Source organism: Alosa alosa, chromosome 7 (genome assembly GCF_017589495.1).
Source record: "Alosa alosa isolate M-15738 ecotype Scorff River chromosome 7, AALO_Geno_1.1, whole genome shotgun sequence".
In the NCBI taxonomy this organism is placed as follows: Eukaryota; Metazoa; Chordata; class Actinopteri; order Clupeiformes; family Clupeidae; genus Alosa; species Alosa alosa.
The window spans coordinates 6657606-6679573 of NC_063195.1; the positions used below are offsets into that span (position 1 = coordinate 6657606).

The window sequence follows — 21968 nt, forward strand, 5'->3', positions numbered from 1 at the left end:
TCGGTCCTCTGGTGGCTGACAAACTCCCCACCGTGTTGCGACTTTAGGTCCAAACACTTCATTCATTTATAATTATTAATCATTTAGGACTACATGGTGAGTTAATCGTAAAAAGGGTGTGGACAGGCGTTGGAAAGCCACCGGTGCTACGATAACGTTGATCTGCGAATGTTTTTTTCTTTAGTTCTCTGGGCACAGTCCCACTAGGCCTAGACAACTTTAATGTGTCGACCTCAGTCAAAGAGGCAAAGAAGCAGCACATAGCATTTGCCAAATAAACATTCATGGAAAGTTGCTCTCTATTTGTAAACAAAGAAAAGAAAAACGACATTGACCTTTCTATTCGTCTTCATTCTGTTTCCTTGACTACAGGCAATTCAACACTTCGGATGGGACCATCTTTGTTCTGCTAGTAACATGGATCTTGGACTTCCATTTAGTCCTGGCTGTGCTGAAACACACCATGTTGACCTTAGAGTGATCGTGAAAGAGGAAGATATAAAAGAGGAGGAGTATGGTCATATGATTGCATGTCCAGATGAAGAAGAAAAGCTTTTTGCAGAGTTTCACTGTAAATCTGAAACAGACGTCACAGAGACACCAGAGTCTACTTACAATGAAATGCTACCGACAACAGTGAAGACTGAAGTGAAGAAAGAGGAGGAGGAAGAGGAGGAACAACATGAACATCTGCTGGAAAGTAAGTCCTCTCACACACGGCTAAATAGAGCATCACAGTCCCGCCCACAGGAGTTTCCGGAAGTAAGAATTCAATGCAATTTCTCCATTGACAATTCGGGTATAAGCCATAAAAAGTTAACTGCACATGGTAGACTCAAAACCAGCTACGGCTGTACAAAGCGATTGTATATGGTCATATAGAGGGCGAAAATTCAAGGGGCACTAACCTTGTTTTGAAGTAAATGTCTTTTAATCGCGATGTCTTGGATAAGTACTTCATTACCCACAATCCTGAACAATCCCACAATCCCACAGTGATGCCTCTGATTGGTGGAAAGGCCGTTATGATCATAGTTTGAAACTTTATCAGCGAAAATTATTGACAAAGATGGCGGAGTCTTTTTCCTGCCTATGACGAAAATCTTAATGTGAATAAAAACTTTCTAGACGAACATTGGTACTTGTATGAACAAGGATTGTGGTTTATATATCACACAAACTTGGTCAGGGCCAATACACCATCAAATAGAACAAATATTATGTTTTAGTGATCTTGTTGTTTCTATGAACATGAATTGTTGTTTATAGGAAACATCAACTTAGTCGAGGCATAAAAATCCCTGTATATCCTCATTAAGTATTAAACTTTTGCACTAGCTAGCTAGCTGATAGCACACACTGGATGCTACCACCAGCTAGACACTGCAGTAAAATAGTTAGCAAACCGTCCATGCCCCCGTGAATATTTCACTGTTTCAAGGACGAGATCAAGAGTGTCCAAAGGGGTGAAAACCACTTTAAATCGGGTCACATTATTGACTGTTGTGTGTCCGAGGGTTAGCTTGTGGGTTTTGTAAGGGCCAGCATGAGGGACAAGACCTACAAAGTTGTGTGGTGAGTTTTGCAGGGAGGTTGGTAATGCTAGTTAACAATAGCTAGGCTACTGTAGCCCTCATACTGTACGAGTCATATCATCAATCATTCACCTAGAAATACTTCATGTACATTTAATTAACATTTTGTGTAATAATTCACAGCACGTTAATAAACTGAATATGGTGGTCCAAGAGCAGACCATGCACCGGTCCATGCATCAGGATGGCAGTCAGATACAAAGCACTGCACAATGTTGCTAACGTTAACCGCTTTCACACACACGCGATATAAAATACACGATGGTAAATATAACATTCAATACCAAAACACTATTATTTACACGATTACTCCTGAAATAACTGCTATTAACTGCACATTCACTATATAAAAATCACTGTTTGGAGGAAAAGGTTCGTGTGCTGTCGTCGGTTGGAAGTTAAATGGCAAAATCGCGCCGGTTTTGCCTATTTTATTCAGTGAGGCGCGGTGGTTTATGGGATGAGTAGTTCCTTCGCTCGGAATTGAAAATATGTACAGTCTTGTACCTTTTGACTTTTTTTGGACTTTCTCTTTGTTTTTTCACTCGAAATGATATGTTGTATGCTTAGGAGTTACGCCGTAGCTGATTAGCCTAAGACATGCTCTAAAACTCTTTAGATACGGATTTTTCCAAAACGTCAATGGGAGAAATGAAGGGGAAATTTACTTCCGGAAACTAAGCTCTCTTGGAGGAGGGGCGGGACTGTGATGCTCTATAGATTGGTGTGTTGCACTGAGTTTTGTGGCTCTAGAGGGCGCTGTTGCACTCAGGTCTGTGGCAGCACTGTGTTGTATTACATTGACTCATTCATATGGAGAAGGTACTCACCCAGGTAACAAAGGCTCATGCACAGTCAACAAAGCTGCACATTTAGATAAGAGAAATATATATATATATATCTATCTATCTATCTATCTATCTATCTATATCTATATCGAGTCTGTAGTCTGCTCATGTATCTATTTAAAGGGGAACTTGGGAACTATTTCAACTTATTATATGGCTCTTCACAATGCAAGTAGAACGCTCCATTGACTTTAATGGGATTTCCCAAAGGTAATGCACTCGTTTTGCAAACTGCCAAAAAAAGCTCACAGGAAAAGAAGGCGGCCTGCGAGAGTAATGGGAGGGTAACCTCTTCTTCAGAAAGTTTTTTTTTTGGCGATTTGCAAACAGAGTGCATTACCACCATCTGCTGGACTGAAGTGTGATGGCAAGTGTACCCTGCAGCCTCGTTCTGGCCTCCGGGTGAATAAGGCCAATTGCCGCTATAGCATATACCGGGCCAAGCTCTGTAGTGACTTATTTGATGTGTTTTTATGCAGAATAACACCCTGAGCTCAATTTTCGCAGTAATTTTCATCAGTAATATTGAATATACTGTAGTGGTTCATTCCATGTCAATTCAACCAGGGCCCACGCACTTAGGTCTCAAAAAATTCTGGAAAAGGCTAGGCTAGTGAATAAAAGTGGCGTATAGTGCATAAGGATATGTGGATGCAATTCATTATGTTTTCTATATCATTTCATATCTCTGGTAGTTTTATTGTAGACTATGCTTGCAACTTTACCAAACATTATAGAAGTAAACATTCTCTCCTTGCCCCGTTCTCTCCTCGGCTTGTACATTTAGGCCTAGTCCACACGACGACGGTTTTCGTGAAACCGGTAACTTGTGTTATGGTTTTGGCCTTGCTTCTAGCCTGACGAGCCAGACCCACATTAAAATGTAGGGTCTGGGCACTCACCGTTGGCAGTGCGCAATCCGGGCGGGGCGGGATAATCGATTGTCTATCAAATTCTCTCTGCACGCAATAGGACAGCGCTATGAGTCCCATGCGTTTTCCCTCCAGTGGAGCTAGTTGGCTAGTTCAAACTTTAAAACAGTGGTCTCCAACAGGTTGCCTGCAGATCACGCTCTAAAAACACGCTCTATTGTGAAGTTTTCAATCGATATTTAAGTCTAGACCAGAACCATTTTAAGAATGTATGTAGCCATACATCTGTAACATTAAATTGATATTGGTGATATCTTTTCAAATTGTAGCTGCGTTAAATTTTAGCCTTTGGCTCCAAATCCGTTTCCCATTCAGTCTTTAAACAACAACAGAAGCGGAGCGCATACACGCTGCTCGCACGCATAGACAGTAAAGGGGGAAAAACTAGCTCGTCTGGTTTAGCCAATGGAAGCATATCTTTGCAAAAGTTCTGTGGCCATTCCATGTTCGTCAAATACGGTTCTTACATGATTGTTCAAGAACTGAAAAACAATTGCTTTAGCTCACAGGCCTTTTCTCCTCCGTAGGCTACTGCCGTATAATAGCGCTGAAAATGTTGTGGCATGCATGACTGAGCAGGACTATGCATTACCTTTTTTGTCAGATCATGGAGAGATTTCAGGGGTGCAATAACTTTAAAAGGAGTTTTCATATGTTAGGGTGGTGTGGGCGATTACTATTGAAATGTTAAAACTGAATTGTCCACTGAAATCAGAACTCAAACAACCCCTGAATTCATAATGGTGGGTGGGTATAAATTGGGTACAAAGTTTAACCCAAATTATTAATTGCACAAAACTTGTTAAAAAAAATAGATTAGATTCCCCATGCAAACTTTGAAATGAACAAACTGAACAAAAATGTTGGTAGTGTTGCATAGGCCTACACAATATTGATGATTTAAAAGTACAAATCTCATAGGCCTATTATTTAGGAGGACTACCCTCGCAAAAAAGGGGTGACTGTATGTTTGTTTCAAATGAGTAGCCCTCCATATGATTTCGGGTCCTCAGGTAGCCCTCATTCCCAAAAAGGTTGGAGACCCCTGCTTTAAAAACTTTAAAAAAGCTTAAACTCGCTATTCGCCAACAGCAACATCCATCTTCTTTGTTTTCAAGCAGCAGGGAATTCAAGCCAAACCGTTGCAACTCTGTCATCAATCATTATGTTAAGCCCGCCTAATGTCTCTATACACGATATGATTGGCCTGATAGAAGTTTAATTTTTCCAGCTCACAAGCCAACGGAGAGTTTGCTGCCGCTAGGGTCCGTCTAGATTTGTAGGCTACCTTGCTTCTACATGACCACGGCGTTTTAAGTGACCAAAAACGGTAACTTTTGAAAACTGGTTCCAAGGCGAGAACTTTTGAAAACCCCATTTTCCTTGTGCTCTCTGGCCACCCAAACATGGCGTTTTAGTGATGTAGGCCCACCCCTAACCTCTAGTGATGTTGGCCCACCCCTAACCTCTGACGCTTAAACCCAACTGCACTTAACACTAGGGGTGTAAAGATTAAACGATACGTATCGGTATCCGTTTTTAACGTGCAAGATACGGCTACATCGATACATGAAGCCCTGTATCGGAAAAAACTGAAATGAACCGGTTGTTATATCGATTTACTTGTTAGGAATCGGTGCACAACCTTTTCTGCTCGCTCAGACTCTCATTTACGTTCCAAGCAGCGCGTCCATCCCACTTCCGGTTACTATACGTGGCACAAGATTGTGGGTAATTCAGTTCGTTTTTGGTTACATTCATTGCCCAAAGTTGTCAAATGACCTCATTACCCATACATCTATTGCAACTTAAGCATGTGACAACTTGCACTCGGTCGGCTTTTGTTTTTCAAATCCAGCCAAATTAAGCACTTATAGCATTCCTAAACAGCAACGATAGTCTGTAGAGTAGCCTTACCTTTGATGAAGGGATTTCCTTAATGTTAAATAATAATTTGGCCCTTGTTGCTAAAACGATGCATAAATTATTAGCCAATGATTTTGTTCATATTCACTCACACTTGTGGCATTTTAGGTTTCTGCATTAGGTCTACTGTTGGAACAAAATAAGCCCAGAGAGTTCATTGATTTGTAGGCCTATTTTATTCTTGTAGGCTAGGCCTATATGAGAAAAGGCCAAGAGTGTCTTAAGCACTGTTTTATTTTATTTCGGTATTATCTTACCTCAACAAGGCTACAGCTCCATTAAAACAATCAGATATAACTCTATAAAATCTGTAAAGTCTATAAAAATGTATTTTTATGTTGTATTTGGCTGCTGTGTTTGACTGAAATGTAGACTATTCTTTTTTCATTTCAATACAGTATATGAAACAGACCTCAGTTTAGATAATCATATTCACACATTTTGTTGCCTAATTGACAACCATTACCACGATGATTGATAATATAAATTGAATGTGCACCTTGAGCAAATTATAAAAAATCTTTCAGAATGCTTTCCATTCTTGAACTGCATCGATTCTTCTTCTTCTTATTATTATTATTATTATTTGGGGCTTTTATACCTTTAATTGACAGAATAGTGGAGAATGACAGGAAGTGAGTGGGAGAGAGTCGGGGTGGGAGGGAAGGTTCTACAATTTGCCTCAATATTTTTCAGTGTGTGTACAGTAATAATCTACTAACTGTGAAAATATCACACTATTTTGCCTTCTTTTAAAAAAACGAAATTGCTCCTTTCATTTCATAAACAGACTACAACTAGAAGTCACGTGACTTTGCCCTTCGACGTTAACTCACCGTAGCATAGTTTGTTTATTAGCCTGGTTAGTGTTGACACTTTCTTTTACCGTCTATGCACTTAACACTACCAGCTCCTCATGTGAGAATTACAAGTTACCCTAACATACCCTACCCTAAGGTAATTACCACGTGATTTACATAGCTTTCTGTCATTACGAAATCGTTTAATTTAAGCCATAGGCTTTGGCTTGTTTTGTATGTGTATCCAAAGACTGGTGAAGCGCAGGGGAAGTTATTTTTTTATCGTTTCAGTGATTGGTAGCCTATCTGGGTGATGGCTTTGAATATGTGAAGCATGTTTGATATATTTCCACTCACATACCCAACAACTGCTGAACAACGCCGACACACAGTTTCTTATCCACCACTCTCTCGCCTGTACTACTGTAACTGAAGTTCTCAAACTTTTTTTTTCTTTTTTTTTTAAATTTGCAGACCATCATTGATCCTCAAACTCTTGTGGGTGCACATGAATACCACATAAGCTTATAACAAACACATGCAATCAAAGAGACCAGCTTCAGACTCTAAGGCAAGGCTACAGATTAGCGTTAGGTGTCGCTAAAGAACTCTCGTAACTCTCATACTTAACAGTAATTGTGCATTACATTAATTAATCCGCACACGAGTTTTATGTATTTTTATACCGTGTATTCTCCACGTAAATTCATGCACCAAACCGTGACACCCTTACCGTTTCGGTTCAATACGAATACATGAACCGTTACACCCCTACCATATATGCTTGCGCCACGTTTTTAGCCACTTGCTTGTCCATAGATGCCTGCACCACGTTGTTAGTCACTTGCTTGTCCATATATGCTTGTGCCACGTTTTTAGATGTTTCGGTACACATATGGCCAAGACGGCACATTTGGCATTTTGGTGATTTGATGACTTATTCTTCTGAAGTACTTACACTATTCTAGGTATAGTGTGAGCAGTCAAGTTGTAGCACATTGGGTCTTGGGACACATGAATCAAGACCTAGTGTGAACACACAAATCTTGGGGACTTACATTGTATGTGACTTACTCATACAGTGTGATGTGGCATGCAATAACATTGCTAAAATCGCACATGCCCAGCCTCAGGGTGTCTTATAGTAAGTAATGTCTGTTGGCGAAACGTCTAAGTCGTTATGGTAACTCTTTCAGGTGTATCAGAACACCCACATATAGACCCTTTCAAGAGTTCCATTATCAGCATCATAGTTGGCCCCTCAAGGCTTCCGTTTTAACATTCCATATGTTATCTTAATGCAGAGGAAGTAGATTGGGAACCAAATAGAACGTTCAAGCATTGTTTTTGTTTTTATTGTTGAAAGGATCTATAATGCAACAGAAGATCCATGGACAGAATGATGAACTCAACTTGCAACTCAAAGGAACGCTGCACCACTGCTCAGTTTGCAGGAAGAGTTTCACGGCCCTGAAAGAACTTGAGAAACACCAGAAAACACACTCCATTAGGGTGAATGAAAAGGAGAAGTCTCGCAAAATGCAACATAAATATTCTCATTGTGAACAAGTTACATCATCCTCATTAGTTAACCACCACATGCTTACACACACTGGAGAGAAACCTCATAAATGTGCCCAGTGTGGCAAAGGTTTTTCATATAGTTCAGCTCTTAAAAGACACATGCTAGTACACACTGGAGAGAAGCCTCATAAATGTTCCCAGTGTGGAAAAGCTTTTTCACAAATGTCGGCTCTTAAAGGCCACATGCTTATACACAGTCGAGAGACCAATAAATGTAACCAGTGTGGAGAAGGTTTTAAAACATCCTCAATTCTTAAATGTCACATGCTCAAACATTCTGGAGAGAAGCCTCATAAATGTGTCCAGTGTGGTAAAGCTTTTTCACTTAGATCAACTCTAAAAAAACACATGCTTATACACAGCGGAGAGAAGTCTCATAAATGTGTCCAGTGTGGAAAAGCTTTTTCACTTAGTTCAACTCTAAAAAAACACATGTTTATACACAGCGGAGAGAAGCCTCATAAATGTGCCCAGTGTGGAAAAGCTTTCGCAACATCCTCAATTCTTAAATTTCACATGCTTAAACATACTGGAGAGAAGCCTCATAAATGTGTCCAGTGTGGTAAAGCTTTTTCACTTAGTTCAACTCTTAAAAAACACATGCTTATACACAGCGGAGAGAAGCCTCATAAATGTGTCCAGTGTGGAAAAGCTTTTACAACATCCACAATTCTTAAATTTCACATGCGTACACATACCGGAGAGAAGCCTCATAAATGTGTCCAGTGTGGAAAAGCTTTTTCACAAAGTTCAACTCTTAAAAAACACATGCTTATACACAGCAGAGAGAAGCCTCATATATGTGCCCATTGTGGAAATGCTTTTACAACATCCACACATCTGAAATTTCACATGTGTACACACGCAAGAGAGAATCCTCATAAATGTGCCCAGTGTGGAAAAGCTTTTACAACATCCGCAATTCTTAAATTTCACATGCGTATACATACCGGAGAGAAGCCCCATAAATGTGCCCAGTGTGGAAATGCTTTTACAACATCCACAACTCTTAAATTTCACATGCTTACACATACCGGAGAGAAGCCTCATACATGTGTCCAGTGTGGAAAAGCTTTTTCACAAAGTGCAACTCTTAGAAGACACATGCTTATACACACTGGAGAGAAGCCTCATATATGTGCCCAGTGTGGAAAAGGTTTTTCAGTAATTTCAACTCTTAGAATACACATGCTTACACATACTGGAGAGAAGCCTCATACTTGTACCCAGTGTGGAAAAGGGTTTTCACAAACTTCAACTCTTAGAATACACATGCTTACACACACTGGAGAGAAGCCTCATAAATGTGTCCAGTGTGGAAAAGCTTTTGTAGCAATGTCAAACTTATCACGTCACATGCAAACACACACTGGAGTGAAGCCTCATGTATGTTCCCAGTGTGGAAAAGCTTATTATAATGGCTCAGCTCTTAAAAAACACATGGTGAAACACGCTGGAGAGAAGCCTCATAAATATGTCCAGCAGAGGAAGAAAAAGTGCTAAAATATTATACTCGAGTAAAAGCATCAATGCTTTGAAATAAGTATAAGTGTATATATACTCTTTTTCATCCTGTCTGTATTTATTCCAATCTGTGAATTAGTGAAGCACACTCAGCACACAGTGAACACACAGTGAGGTGAAGCACACACTAATCCCGACGCAGTGAGCTGCCTGCTACAGCGGCGCTTGGGGAGCAGTGAGGGGTTGGATGCCTAGCTCAAGGGCACTTCAGCCGTTCCTACTGGTCGGGGTTTGAATCAGCAACCCTCCGGTTACAAGTCCGAAGCCCTAACCAAGTACAAGTCAATATACCTATCTGAAAATGTAATCAAGTAAAAGTATATAGTTCATTTAAAATGTTGTTACTTTTTTTTTTTTTTTTGGGGGTACTAAAACAATCGGTTTTACCTAGCTTGAGTTGCTGGCAGCCGTGTTCATGCCCTGAGATGATTTTTTTTTTTTTGGGGGCTTCCGCACCATCAGTAATCGGTGACCTGGAAAAATGGACAGATCTAAAAAGCTTTTTCACAAATTTCAAATCTAAAATTCCACAAGGTAATGCACACAGGGAGGAAGCCTTAAAAATGTGCCTAGTGTCAGAAAAGCTTTTCTAAAAATGTTAGACCTAACACACACCACATGCTTACACATACTGGAGAGAATCCTCATCAATGATCAAAGTGTGAAATCATTCAGAATTTTATCAAATCTTCAAAATCACACACTGCTGAAATAGTTTCAAAGCCATTTTTATGGTTAGCCAACTTGTAATATAGAGAATCGTTCATATAACAGTTTTATACCTAGCTTAGCTGGCAGCTACTCGTAGGCAGAAAACCAGCCTTGAAATGTATGAGAATCGTAATACGTTCAACCCTTCGGTACCAGTAGGCCACGGCTGTCCCAACGTATACCAAGCTTAGCTGGCAGCTCCTTGTAGGTAGAAAACCAGCCTTGAAATTTATGAGAATCGTGAAACATTACTTATTCAGTAGATATAGCTCCTTGGAGATTGTCTTCACCTTTTACTAGTCTCTCGGTTCCAAAAGAAAAGTGTGGAAACTCTACAAGGATCTTTTATATGAAATGTATGTATTAAAAAATGTAAATAAATGTGTTTTTTTATAAAACTTAATAAAGTTGTCATACTCTTTTCCCCATTAAGGGTCCAAGCAGAGAAGCTGCCGTTTTTGTTCTGATTTTTAACCCTTTAATGAAATGAGGTTTTTGAACATTCTAAGTTCCGCAACAATTGAAGGTTCTAAAATTCTATGTTGAATTCAATGAACCCAGATATTCTTTAGAACGTTCATTTCTCAACATTCCCTCCTTTAAGGGTTAATGTATATATTATGTTTCTGCAGCAAAACCATATCTGCAGCCATAACCGTAATAGGTACAGGCACCAAATGTTCACCTTAGGTCCCAAATCAATTCATGATCTCTCATAAAAGAAATGACAGAATTCTGTCCATAGGGGGCGCTGCAATCAACAAATTTAAATTTTTGCTCATATCTCCGTAACCGTATGGAATTTGTCACATTCTAATTTCCTCCACTTCATTTAGCGCTCCTGCATCCATTCCCCCATCTGCATACTGCACATTCTCCAGAATTAAAAAAAAAAAACTCAAAAGTGAAACTAATTCTCTAAAACTAATTCTATCTCTTCTTAGACCAGGGCTATTCAATTGGCAGCCTGTGGGCCAACTCCGGCCCGTGAGGTCATTTGTATTGGCCCTTTAAAAAAAAAAAAAATCTCTAGCAAGGGCATGAGCTGTTCTCCACTCTTGCATCTCTCGCTCGCTCTGTAGTCCTGCAGCCACTGCACCTCAGCCCATTTGCCAAGTTACATTACAATTCATTACATTTGTACGGAAGTTGAATGTAAGTTCCATCTTAGTCTAGTTTCAACCTAAATTGGCATTACGTTGGAGTTTATGAACTACTAATATTTAACAGGTTGCACTATACAAATAGTTTCTGTCAACAATATCGCAAAAACCATGGGTACAATTTCTGCAAAACTTGGTGGAAAGGTGGACCAGATTAACCTGAGACTCGCCATATGAATTTCGTTCCGCCTAGCTCCACTCGCATCCATCTGGGATCGCTTCCGTTGTGAGTGATTTCGGCACCAGATTTTATAACCAATCATATGCAAGGATTTTTGATAAGGACCAGCCTTCTGAAACACCTCTCTAATGGCGCGATCCCAGATGGATGAGTGGAGCTAGGCGGAACGAAATTCATCTGGCGAGAGTCAGGTTAGGAGCAGATCCCACTTAAAGGGAATTTCAAAGTATTTCTATATAGTAGCCTGGCTATTTTTTCACAAAGCGAAAGAAAAACTTGGAGAGTGGACGTCTCTCTGTCCATTTAGTGAATGATGAATTTGGGCGTAGGCTATTGCTGATGTCATTCGTTTCTTCAATAGTCTAGTGATGTCAGAAATGAGCCTGTCTATAGAACTCTTGGAAATCATGTTGCATGTTCCATTAAATGCGCATTCAACTGCGATTCGAAGCAAAAAGTATCATGGGTAGATAAGGTAAATTGCATTATAACATATTTGTAAATGTGGTGACGGCAAAACGTTTTGTATGTATGCACTTGTGGTTAAAGTGAATCATAGATTATATAATAACTTAAGAAAGTAAAGGAAATTATTTGCACCTCGTTCACCAAATAAAGGCCATGGTTGTGTTTCTAAAATATGTTGCCACAAAATGAAATTTCTGTCAGAAACCAAGTAGTCTAAACGTTTTCATTGTCAGCGTGAACTATGATGATGTCCATGTTCAGTATGTTTTTCATTTATTCAAGCAGTCACATTTGGTTTAATGCATGGGGTAACTAGCCTGACGCAGTTATACTCAATTCTAGTCAGAATATGAGTCTGATACTGCTCCATTGGGATGTAATTATGGGGCGTGTTTGAACCGATACAGGTGGGGAATGCCTCTGCACTCAATAGGATAGACCTAACCAATCAGAGCAACAAAATAGCTTACCGTGAGGTGTAGGAAGAAAACACACAAACCATCCTTCTCCACAAATGCCTTAACATTGTTTTCTGTTGTGAAGTTAGTGCCGTCAATAACTCCTAGCCTACAACACTCATTAGCGAAATCTAAGAGATACGTAGTAGGTCTAGGATAGGAAAAAACTGATAATAAATAAATAAATAAATAAAAAAAAAAATAATAATTCTGTTGAACACTGATATGCTACAAACATATTAAACAGCTGGGAAAGACTGTCACGAATCCCTCGAACAGGTGGTCAATCAGAGATTTCAAATGAATGAGGGAACATGTCGCAATACAACAGCCCTGTTTTCCCTTGATGAAAGTGAAACCACCAGTTTTCCCACATCTCAACTTTGGCCAAAGTTTTCAGAAATAATCTTTTTCAGTGATAAAACCTCATTAAATAATATGCATTTTCCATATGGGGTCTTAAAAGCCATGTATCCTTCTAGCCACAGCGTTTTTGTTTCAAACATAAGCCTAATCTAAGCGTGCTCAGATGACGTGATAGACCAGGCACTGTTGCTCACCTGTCCATCATTGTAAAGCCCGATTTGATTGGTCCGCTCGATATAGGGCGAGCATACTTGCTCCACAATAGAGCAATGCCAGACCGAACTTCCCGATCTCAAATGTTGTGGGCGGGACTAAGTTTGGAATGGTACCCAGGCTATGGGGTAACGTGACGTGCATCAGACAAGATGGGCCTGTCCCCCTCAAATCGCGTTGAAATGGTGTGATTAGCGACCAGACAAGAAAAGAAATCCCAGGGGAGTCACCCCTGGAACCCCGTGTTGTTGTTGTTGTTGTTGTTGTTATTATTATTATTATTATTATTATTATTATTATTATTATTATTAGGCTAATTATGACTGGCCTGCCCCCACTGCTAAAAAAAAAATGTAGAGTAGAACATTGAAACACGGTCATCTCATTTAAATGGTGGGAACGTAACAATGTAACCAATTACACATTTAATTCACCTGAACAGTATTTGAATCCTGTTTGTAGGCTACTCGCAGGAAATCTTGGACCTGGAACAGATTCCATTACTGTTGATCTGTTATCACAGATTTCATTAGCCATATTAGCCACCAACAACCGGCTAATGATGCATTTTGTACATGCATAACAACAACATATGAAACCCATATTGCTGCTGTTGTACTTCATTGTATCTACAGCTGTTAATGTGATTACTCATATTTCGAGCTGTATTTCTCCACCCCCTCAGTTGTGATACATGTTCATGAACTGGCCCCTATAGACTGTAAAAGTGGTCAGGAATGTAATATATCCCCAAACATAGTTTAGTTCTGCTCGTATAACGAGGCAGAATATTTTATTTGTTTTTAAGTTTTCAACAATACAGATCAACAACACTGCCCGACAGTTTCAATCAATATGCAGGGGCATCGCTAGAAGTTGAAAACATTTGGGGCTTAACCCCCTCAACACAAGAATGCAGATATCTCTTGTCTTAGGGGTAAATGAGGGAGGGAAGCACGATCATTCGAGTCATATGAGTAGATGTCAGTAATTGGTGTCAAACGTTATTCTGCTTTCTGGTTCTGTGGAAATGCCGTTCTGTGTTGCCATTTTGCTAGGCCGTCTGAAAAAAGTTCATAGCTGGTACTTACAGCAAGTGATTCGTTAGACAGTTGCAGGCAGCAGGCCTTATGTTTTTGACAGAGCTCACAAGCATTTCATTAATTTTCCAGAACATTCCATTTGTGGAATTGTGGATGCCTTCATGCAAAATATGATACGATTTCCGACGTTTTTAGAATCAATAGGCTACTTTATTAAAATAAAAATGGCATCTGTGTGGACTGGCCCACTCGATGCAAAGGGCCCTGCAAAGAAGACCCACTTTTGGCCAGATCTATCTTGATTAATTTTTATATTTACCAATGCTTATTTGTACTGATTGATGGAGAAAAATAATACTAAAAAAATGCTACTAAAAATGCCACTGGTTTGTAGAGTGCGCACAATGGGTGTTCATCGGTCATGCTGCAAATTAAATTGCCTGCACTCTCCCTCTCGCTACACTGTTGCGTTTTAAAAGCTAAACTGATGCCACAACCCGTCTGGGTTTGCCGAAGTAGCCTAGGCTACAGGCTGTATTTATTACAGAAAATCAAGCGCCATAGCATGTAGGTCTAGTCTCAGTACACTCAGTCTAGTATCAGGCGCACCAGCATGAATGGTAAGCACACCCATCTAGAGAACCCCCCCTTCACGCGCAACGTAAAATTGAAAGGCTTAAACATATTTGTCTGTTTCCCGGTTTCGTTCGTGCATTGGTCACCTAAAAGTAGCCTAGTACAACATCCATATACAACAACAACGCCTAATAACGACCTATTCATTTGAATAACTTTATACAGCCCTATAAAGGGTAAAGTTACTTTTAGTTTTATTCTAGTTTACTGTTGTGTATGGCTTTAAACAGCGTGTGCGCTTAACATCAGTAAACATTAGTCAGTAGGCCTATAATCCAGATGTAATGCTAACGTTTTGACAAGCATTTTGCCTACCTTGTTCAGCTGAAATAACTCCTCTAGCTTTGCTGCCTCCATCCTTTGCTACCTCCATCTTTTCGTTGTTTACAAAAAATGTTTTATATCCATGATAGCCTTGAAGTCTTGAGTTAGTGATTTTGCTTAAAGCAACACCAAAGAACTTTCCCTCTGTCGCACGCACGCAATTTGTTTATCCAGCACCGGATTTGCAAATAACGATGTCCACAGACAAGGTAGAATATGTTGCACGATTTATGTAAGTGCGATGTATTGCGACATCAGATGCAAGTCAAATTTGTAGTTTCTTATGTCTCATTCCATTGAACTACAGATCCGCTACCCGATCTGGCAAACTTACATAGTGCGGTTATAGCCGATAGAGGGCCGCAAAGCGAATGCAGAAGTGCCGTTCACCCAGTTACAAGTTGATGAATCACTGAAACGATTTTGGAAACATTATTTTAAGGTACAAAAAACTCTTTGGTGTTGCTTTAACATTGTGTGCTGATAACAGGCAACCATATAGTAGGCTAAAATAAAGCAACCTAGCCCACAACTAATGTAATGTAATTGCTGCGTGCGTTTGTTAGGCTATTATTCCCTCTCCTGCTCAAACAAAAGGTGCGTGCATTAAGTTGATTTTGACAACTTGTTTACAAATTTTACAGAAAATTGTAAATAGGCTATTGTCGAGCAGTTAATGGGATACTGCGCAGTTGTGAAGCAGTTGGGAAGTTATGATGGGCTAACTTGGTGTGAACACACACAGGGGAAATTCTCTCTGGTTGAGTTGCCTGATGGTAGGCTACGCACAGTGTGTACGGCCTACAGCCTACAGCCTACTCTGATCACTACAGTTTGCATCGTCGCAGGCCTAAACTGCCCTGATGCACAGACTAAACGGTAAAAAGCCTACCCTATCCGCACACGGGGACATGTCAATGTTAACACACGAAACACAACTTCAGTAGAGACAAGAAGATAGGCTAGTTCGACAGGACATAAACAAAATGCCTCATAGCTCATCTTGGCTTGTCCTCTGCACTCCGAAATCTGGCGCTAGTAAGCCGATTCTACTTCGATGGTGGTGCCTCGGGCATCGGCCTAGCCATGCGAATAAATCACTGTTTTACACCATTTCCACCAGCTCCACATTTCATTGGTAGACTTCCGAGGGCCCTGACATTTAAAACGAGACATTGAAGACTTGGAAAAAGCACTCGTAGTTTATTTACAAGACAATTTATACAGACAGTACCATCAGGAAGTTTACAGTTCGCTGCCATCTTGAATTTAGTCACGATAAGTAAAGAGTACGAATGAACAGGTATGATAAGGGATCAGATTCCAAAAATAATTCTGTGGAAATGCATGTAAATAAACTACGAGTGCTTTTTCAAAGTTCTCAATGTCTTGTTTTAAATGTCAGGGCCCTCGGAAGTCTACCAATGAAGTGTGGAGCTACTTTGAGCCTCGCAAATGGTGTAAAACAGTGATTTATTTGCATGGCTAGGCCGATGCCCGAGGCACCCCCATCGAAAACCTGTTTGTAGCATCGGCTAACTAGCGCCAGATTTCGGAGTGCAGGGGACAAGCCGAGATGAGCTATGAGACAAAAGTTCACACTTGGTATCATGTTTCAACACACTTTAGGTCAATATCACATCGAAATTCTCCTTTAAATTACATTGTTTAAAATGGGAAAGTCCTGACTGAATGCAACGCAATAGGACACAGTGCTGTGCAGTGGTATTACTTCAAGTAGTGTGCTTTTAGTGCTGCTTTATGATCTCAGCATATAGACAAGAAAACTCTATTCTATTCTAGAATAACCGTACAATTATTCTATTTTCATCTGACTCATGTTGCAGATTAGATTATAGTTAATTATTTTGTTAATTTAAACTGCCTTTTGTGCCTTACCTCTGCATTCTATTCAGATATGGAACATTCTGACCCACTCTGTGTTGTAATGTGTTAGTCAAATAATACATAGTTATTTAATACATTTACTTATGCAGTTCATTTTAATTCTACTTGTCGGCAAATATTTCCTCATCTAGAAATTTTTACTTTTTGGAGGTGTGGCATCTGTCTGTCATTCTAAGTGCATTTGGTAAATCTTCCAGGTGTATCAGAACACCCACACATAACACAACAGAAGATCCACGGACAGAATGAACTCAACCTGCAGCTCAAAGGAAGACCGTACAACTGCACAGTCTGCAGGAAGAGTTTCATGGCCCTTACTGAACTTGAGAAACACCAGCAAACACACACTGTTAGGGTGAACAAAAAGGAGACTACACTAGTTAACCAGCACATGCTTACACACACTGGAGAGAAGCCTCATAAATGTGCCCAGTGTGGAAATGCTTTTTCATATAGTTCAGCTCTTAAAAGACACATGTTAATACACACTGGAGAGAAGCCTCATAAATGTGTCCAGTGTGGAAAAGGTTTTTCACAAATGTCGACTCTTAGAAATCACTTGCTTATACACAGTCGACAGACCAATAAATGTAACCAGTGTGGAAAAGGTTTCACACAAATGGCAACACTAAAAAAACACATGCTAATACATTCGGGAGAGAAACCTCATAAATGTTCTCAGTGTGGAAAAGGTTTTAAAACGTCAGTAAACCTCAAACTTCATATGCTAGTACACACTGGAGAGAGGCATCATAAATGTTACCAGTGTGGAAAATTATTTAGAACATCCAGCATTCTTCAATGTCACAAGCTTACACACACTGGAGAGAAGCCTCATAAATGTGTCCAGTGTGGAAGAGCTTTTTCACAAAGTTCGTCTCTTAAAAATCACATGGTAACGCATACCGGAGAGAAGCCTCATACATGTACCCAGTGTGGAAAAGCTTTTTCACAAATTTCAAATCTTAAATTCCATATGCTAACACACACAGGAGAGAAGCCTTATATATGTGCCCAGTGTGGAAAAGCTTTTACAACAAGTTCAGCTCTTAAAACCCACATGCGAATACACACTGGAGAGAGGCCTCATAAATGTGTCCAGTGTGGAAAAGCTTTTAGACAAACTCAAAATCTTAAAACCCACATGTTTACACACACTGGAGAGAAGCCTCATACATGTACCCAGTGTGGAAAAGCCTTTTCAAAAGGTTGCACTCTTCAACGCCATTTGCTTACACATACCGGAGAGAAGCCTCATAAATGTGTCCATTGTGGAAAAGGTTTTTCACAAATTTCAGGTCTTAAAAAACACATGCTGGTGCACACCGGAGAGAAGCCTCACGAATGTACCCAGTGTGGAAAAGCTTTTTCAGAAAAAGCACATCTTAAATCCCACATGCTAATACACACAGGAGAGAAGCCTTATAAATGTGCCCAGTGTGGAAAAGCTTTTTCAAAAAATTCAAATCTTAAAACCCACATGCTAATACACACTGGAGAGAAGCCTCATAAATGTACCCTGTGTGGAAAAGCTTGTACACAAATTTCAAATCTTAAAACCCACATGTTAATACACACTGGAGAGAAGCCTCATAAATGATCAAAGTGTGATCATTCAACATCATTTAGAATTTACTCAAATCTTCAAAAGCAAAAAGCATATGATTGCACACACTGCCAAAATAGGTAAGTGTTCTACCCTATAACAGCTTTGAAGCCAACTATATAATAATATGGAGAAATGTTCATATAACAGTTTCAAAGCTGTGTTTATGGTAATAATAATAATAATAATAAGCTTTATTTGTATAGCACCTTTCATACACAGAATACAGCACAAAGTTCTTTAAACAGTCTTTGTTGCTGTGGCCGTTTATGATCCAATCAGCAATATATCAGAAATACTTTTGTACAGTACCCTCCAGAATTATTGGCACCTCTGCTAAAGTTGACTAAAAAACGGTATAAAAAAATAATCTGTTGGTGATTTATTGTAATCTCACAATGAAAAAATAGGGAAAATCCAACCTAAAGGAAAGCAAATTTATTTTGAATTAAGGAAAATCTCACAAAGAAATAAATATTTTTAACAAAAACAAATTGCTCACAATTATTGGCACCCCTGCTTGTAATACCTTCTTAAGCCTGCCTTTGCCAATAAAACAGCTTGTAATGTTATCCTGTGACACCCCATAAAGTTAAAATTTAAGACCATTCATTTTCACAAAATCTCCCTAGATTGTCCACATTCCTAGGTCCACACTTGTGCATTCTCCTCTTTGACTCACCCCACTGTTTTTCTATGGAGTTTAGATCAGGGGACTGATATGGCAATGTCCGAAGCTTGATTTTGCATTCAGTAAACCATATTTGTTTCAATCTGGACATTTGTTGTGGTTCATTGACCTGATGGACTTTTAGTGTCTTGGCAGAGATTGACAGATTTCCTTTGAAAATGTTCAGGTTTTTCTTGGTGTTCATGATACCATGCACCTTAATTAGGTCCCCAAGGCCTTGGAGAATAAAAACAGTCACCCAATAGCACAGCCCCTCCACCATAATTCTCATTATGTATGGGGTTCTTTTCAGTAGTCATTCTTCTATGTACAGCTAACACACCTAACATGTTTCTAGCCAAAGAGCGCAATTTTAATTTCATCTACCAATAGACCACACTTCCAAACAAAGTCACTGTACCATTCAGTAACTCCTGCCGTTTACATTGGTAATTATATGACTGGACAGGCTTTTACCTGGCATGCCCTCTAAATAATCTATTAGTAGTGAGGTCACTTTTGAAGATATTTTGGGGGACTTGGTGACCATCCTTTGCTTTATAACAGTGGTTCCTATGGGGCCCATCTTACCATCTTGCATACTGTAATAACTATGGGCCTTTGTCCAAGCATGTTTGTCACATTTCCAGATGATTAGAACCTTTTAATCATTTTTTTAACTGTAGATATAGGCATTTTCAACAAAGTACCTAGTTTTCATAGACATTCTCTGACTTACGAATGTCAACACACTTTCTTGTTATTTAAATTTGAAATGAAAAAGAAAGTCATGAACTACTTCCGAAAATTCACAGACACTCTGATTAACTTAAATAAATTGAAATTAGACAGGAAAATGCTTCTGTTAGGTTTTGTATACAGTCCCTCCAGGATTTCGCGAAGATTTTTTGAGATTGTTGCGATCTAAAATGCCTGATTTCGCAACAACTTTTCTAAAAAAATTGTGATGGAAGTGTTTTTAGCTGTTTGTTGCTAAGAAATTGCTAGGGGAAGTGAAAATTGCAAAAATAGTTGTGATTTTTTTTTTAAAATATTTTTTTAATTGAGGGTAATGCTTCAATTAAATGCTTATTAAAAAGGATAAGTAAAGGTAAATAGTAAGGGTTACAGAAAATCAAAGTAAGCCTACTTTATTTGTGTAAATACTTTGACTGGGGTAATTCACAAAGCAGTATAACCTTTCGTAGAACTGTCCAAAAAAGACAGCCCCCTAAAGAGATGGCATCATGTCATATGTTTCAATACATTCATATATGTTGTAATTCATATTAAGTTCATATCTTTTTAATAATTCATATTCTGTGACTTGCATAATTACTAATAGCCAACTAAGTATCTAATAATTTCATATTGATTTAAACTATTAGACTACACTTTTCTTTAATGTTGTTTACATTGTTTACATTGGTGGTGTCTAATTGACTGTCTGCCACTTTAAGGACGTGAGAGTAGCGTAATAACATTTCTAAGTGGATTGGAACACTTGCATCTCACTGTGTTCGGCTACGACTGGAAATAACTTTTTGCATAGTGCATTACGATATGTGGATGGAATTCGGGATGTTTTCTGTCATTAGTCAAAATAAATGTTAAAAAATAACTCGTATGAAATCATTCTTGGATCATAGAAGAGGTAAATGTCTTACAATGTTATTCATTTCTATGATTTTGGTAGCACTACACAAACTGAGCCCACAAGCTAGCAAACATGACACGAGCTAAAAGGACATCTCCAGGTGTAAACGTTTGCCAATGGGTTGTATATTGTAGCCTACTCAAATGTCAGTGAACCAAGAACTTACTTTCATAGCCTAGGCAGGTTAGCAACATCAGGTTGAGAGATGCAAGTAAAGCAGATCATTAACGTTGGCCTTCTATTTACTGTCATCAAAACTGCAGAGGAGTGAACAAGTTATAGGGCAGTCTCTGGTGTCTGCAGAAGTGAGTGTGGCATCTGACTCAATATTCTGCGCAAGGGACTGTTGTGGTAGGTGAAATTTCACGGGGAAACCATGATTGGTCAAATTTGCGAAAAAGTTGCAGTGTTTGGACAAAATTGCTAGGTCGCCCAGAATTCACGAGGATTTGCTGAATTTGCGTTAATTGTTGCGATCGCAACATCGCAAATTTCTTGGAGGGACTGTGTATATATAAGATTTTTCAACGGTGCCAATAATTGTGAGCAACGTGTTTTCGTTAAAAATATTTATTTCTTTATGAGATTTTCCTTTTTCTCAAAATAAATTTGCTTCCCTTCAAGGATGTTTTTTTCCCTAATTTTTTTCATTGTGATTACAATAAATCACCAACAGACTATTTTTTTATACCGGTTTTTAGTAAACTTGGGTGACAATAATTCTGGAGGGTAGCCTACTGTATATAGGCTTTGCTAACAAATGCTTAGGCCCCGTTGATGTGGACTCTTAAGCGGTTAGCCTTAGTATGATTTTAGTATATGTTGAGATTATATGACTTTTAAGGAACACAATTACGGGAGAGCAGCCTTAACCAATTAATAATATAGACATATTATTAATTTAACATATAACCATTTCAAAGGCATTTTTATGGTAAGCCAACTAGTAATGGGGAGACTCGTTCATGTAAAGACCAGGACACACCAAGCCGATTATCGGCCATCGGGCGAGGCCGGGGACTCCAGTCTGTTTGGTGTGTCCCTGGTGCGTCCGTAAGTGTTCATTTTGGCCGATTTCACATGTTGAATCGGCCAGTGGCAGTCGGCCTCAATGACCAATCTGATTGGGGGAGTGCTAGCAAGCCCTTGACCAAAGATTATCTCGGATTAGTATGACCATTAGCCCTACATTCAGCGATGAAAGATTACTTGGTCAGTCTTTGCCTTTTACTACTTCCTCGGCTCCAAAACAAATGTGCTGTGTTCAGGGGAAGCAGGATATTTTCTGTGAAATAACTGCAATAACATAATTATGAGTTGCAAGACATGTACTTTTTTATTTTCATATCTTGGCT

General features: G+C 39.2%; 2 protein-coding genes across 7 annotated transcripts in view; both read left to right on the plus strand.

Annotated features, from left to right (window-relative positions):
• The window catches only part of LOC125297241 (zinc finger protein 729-like), a 540495-nt gene that overhangs the window by 441335 nt on the left and 77192 nt on the right, over positions 1-21968 (plus strand). The gene's annotated exons all lie outside the window — the stretch shown is intronic.
• LOC125297268 (gastrula zinc finger protein XlCGF57.1-like) overlaps positions 1-21968 on the plus strand; it is a 39909-nt gene that overhangs the window by 486 nt on the left and 17455 nt on the right. For 4 of the 6 annotated variants that reach the window (XM_048247525.1, XM_048247530.1, XM_048247527.1 and 1 more), the window contains exon 2: positions 373-700. In XM_048247525.1, the coding sequence (XP_048103482.1) occupies positions 418-700 (283 nt within the window). In that variant the 5' untranslated portion in view covers positions 373-417. Of the gene's footprint in view, positions 1-372; positions 701-7467; positions 9298-16877; positions 18600-21968 lie in introns of those variants that run through there. The other 2 variants (XM_048247529.1, XM_048247528.1) reach the window with 2 other exon arrangements.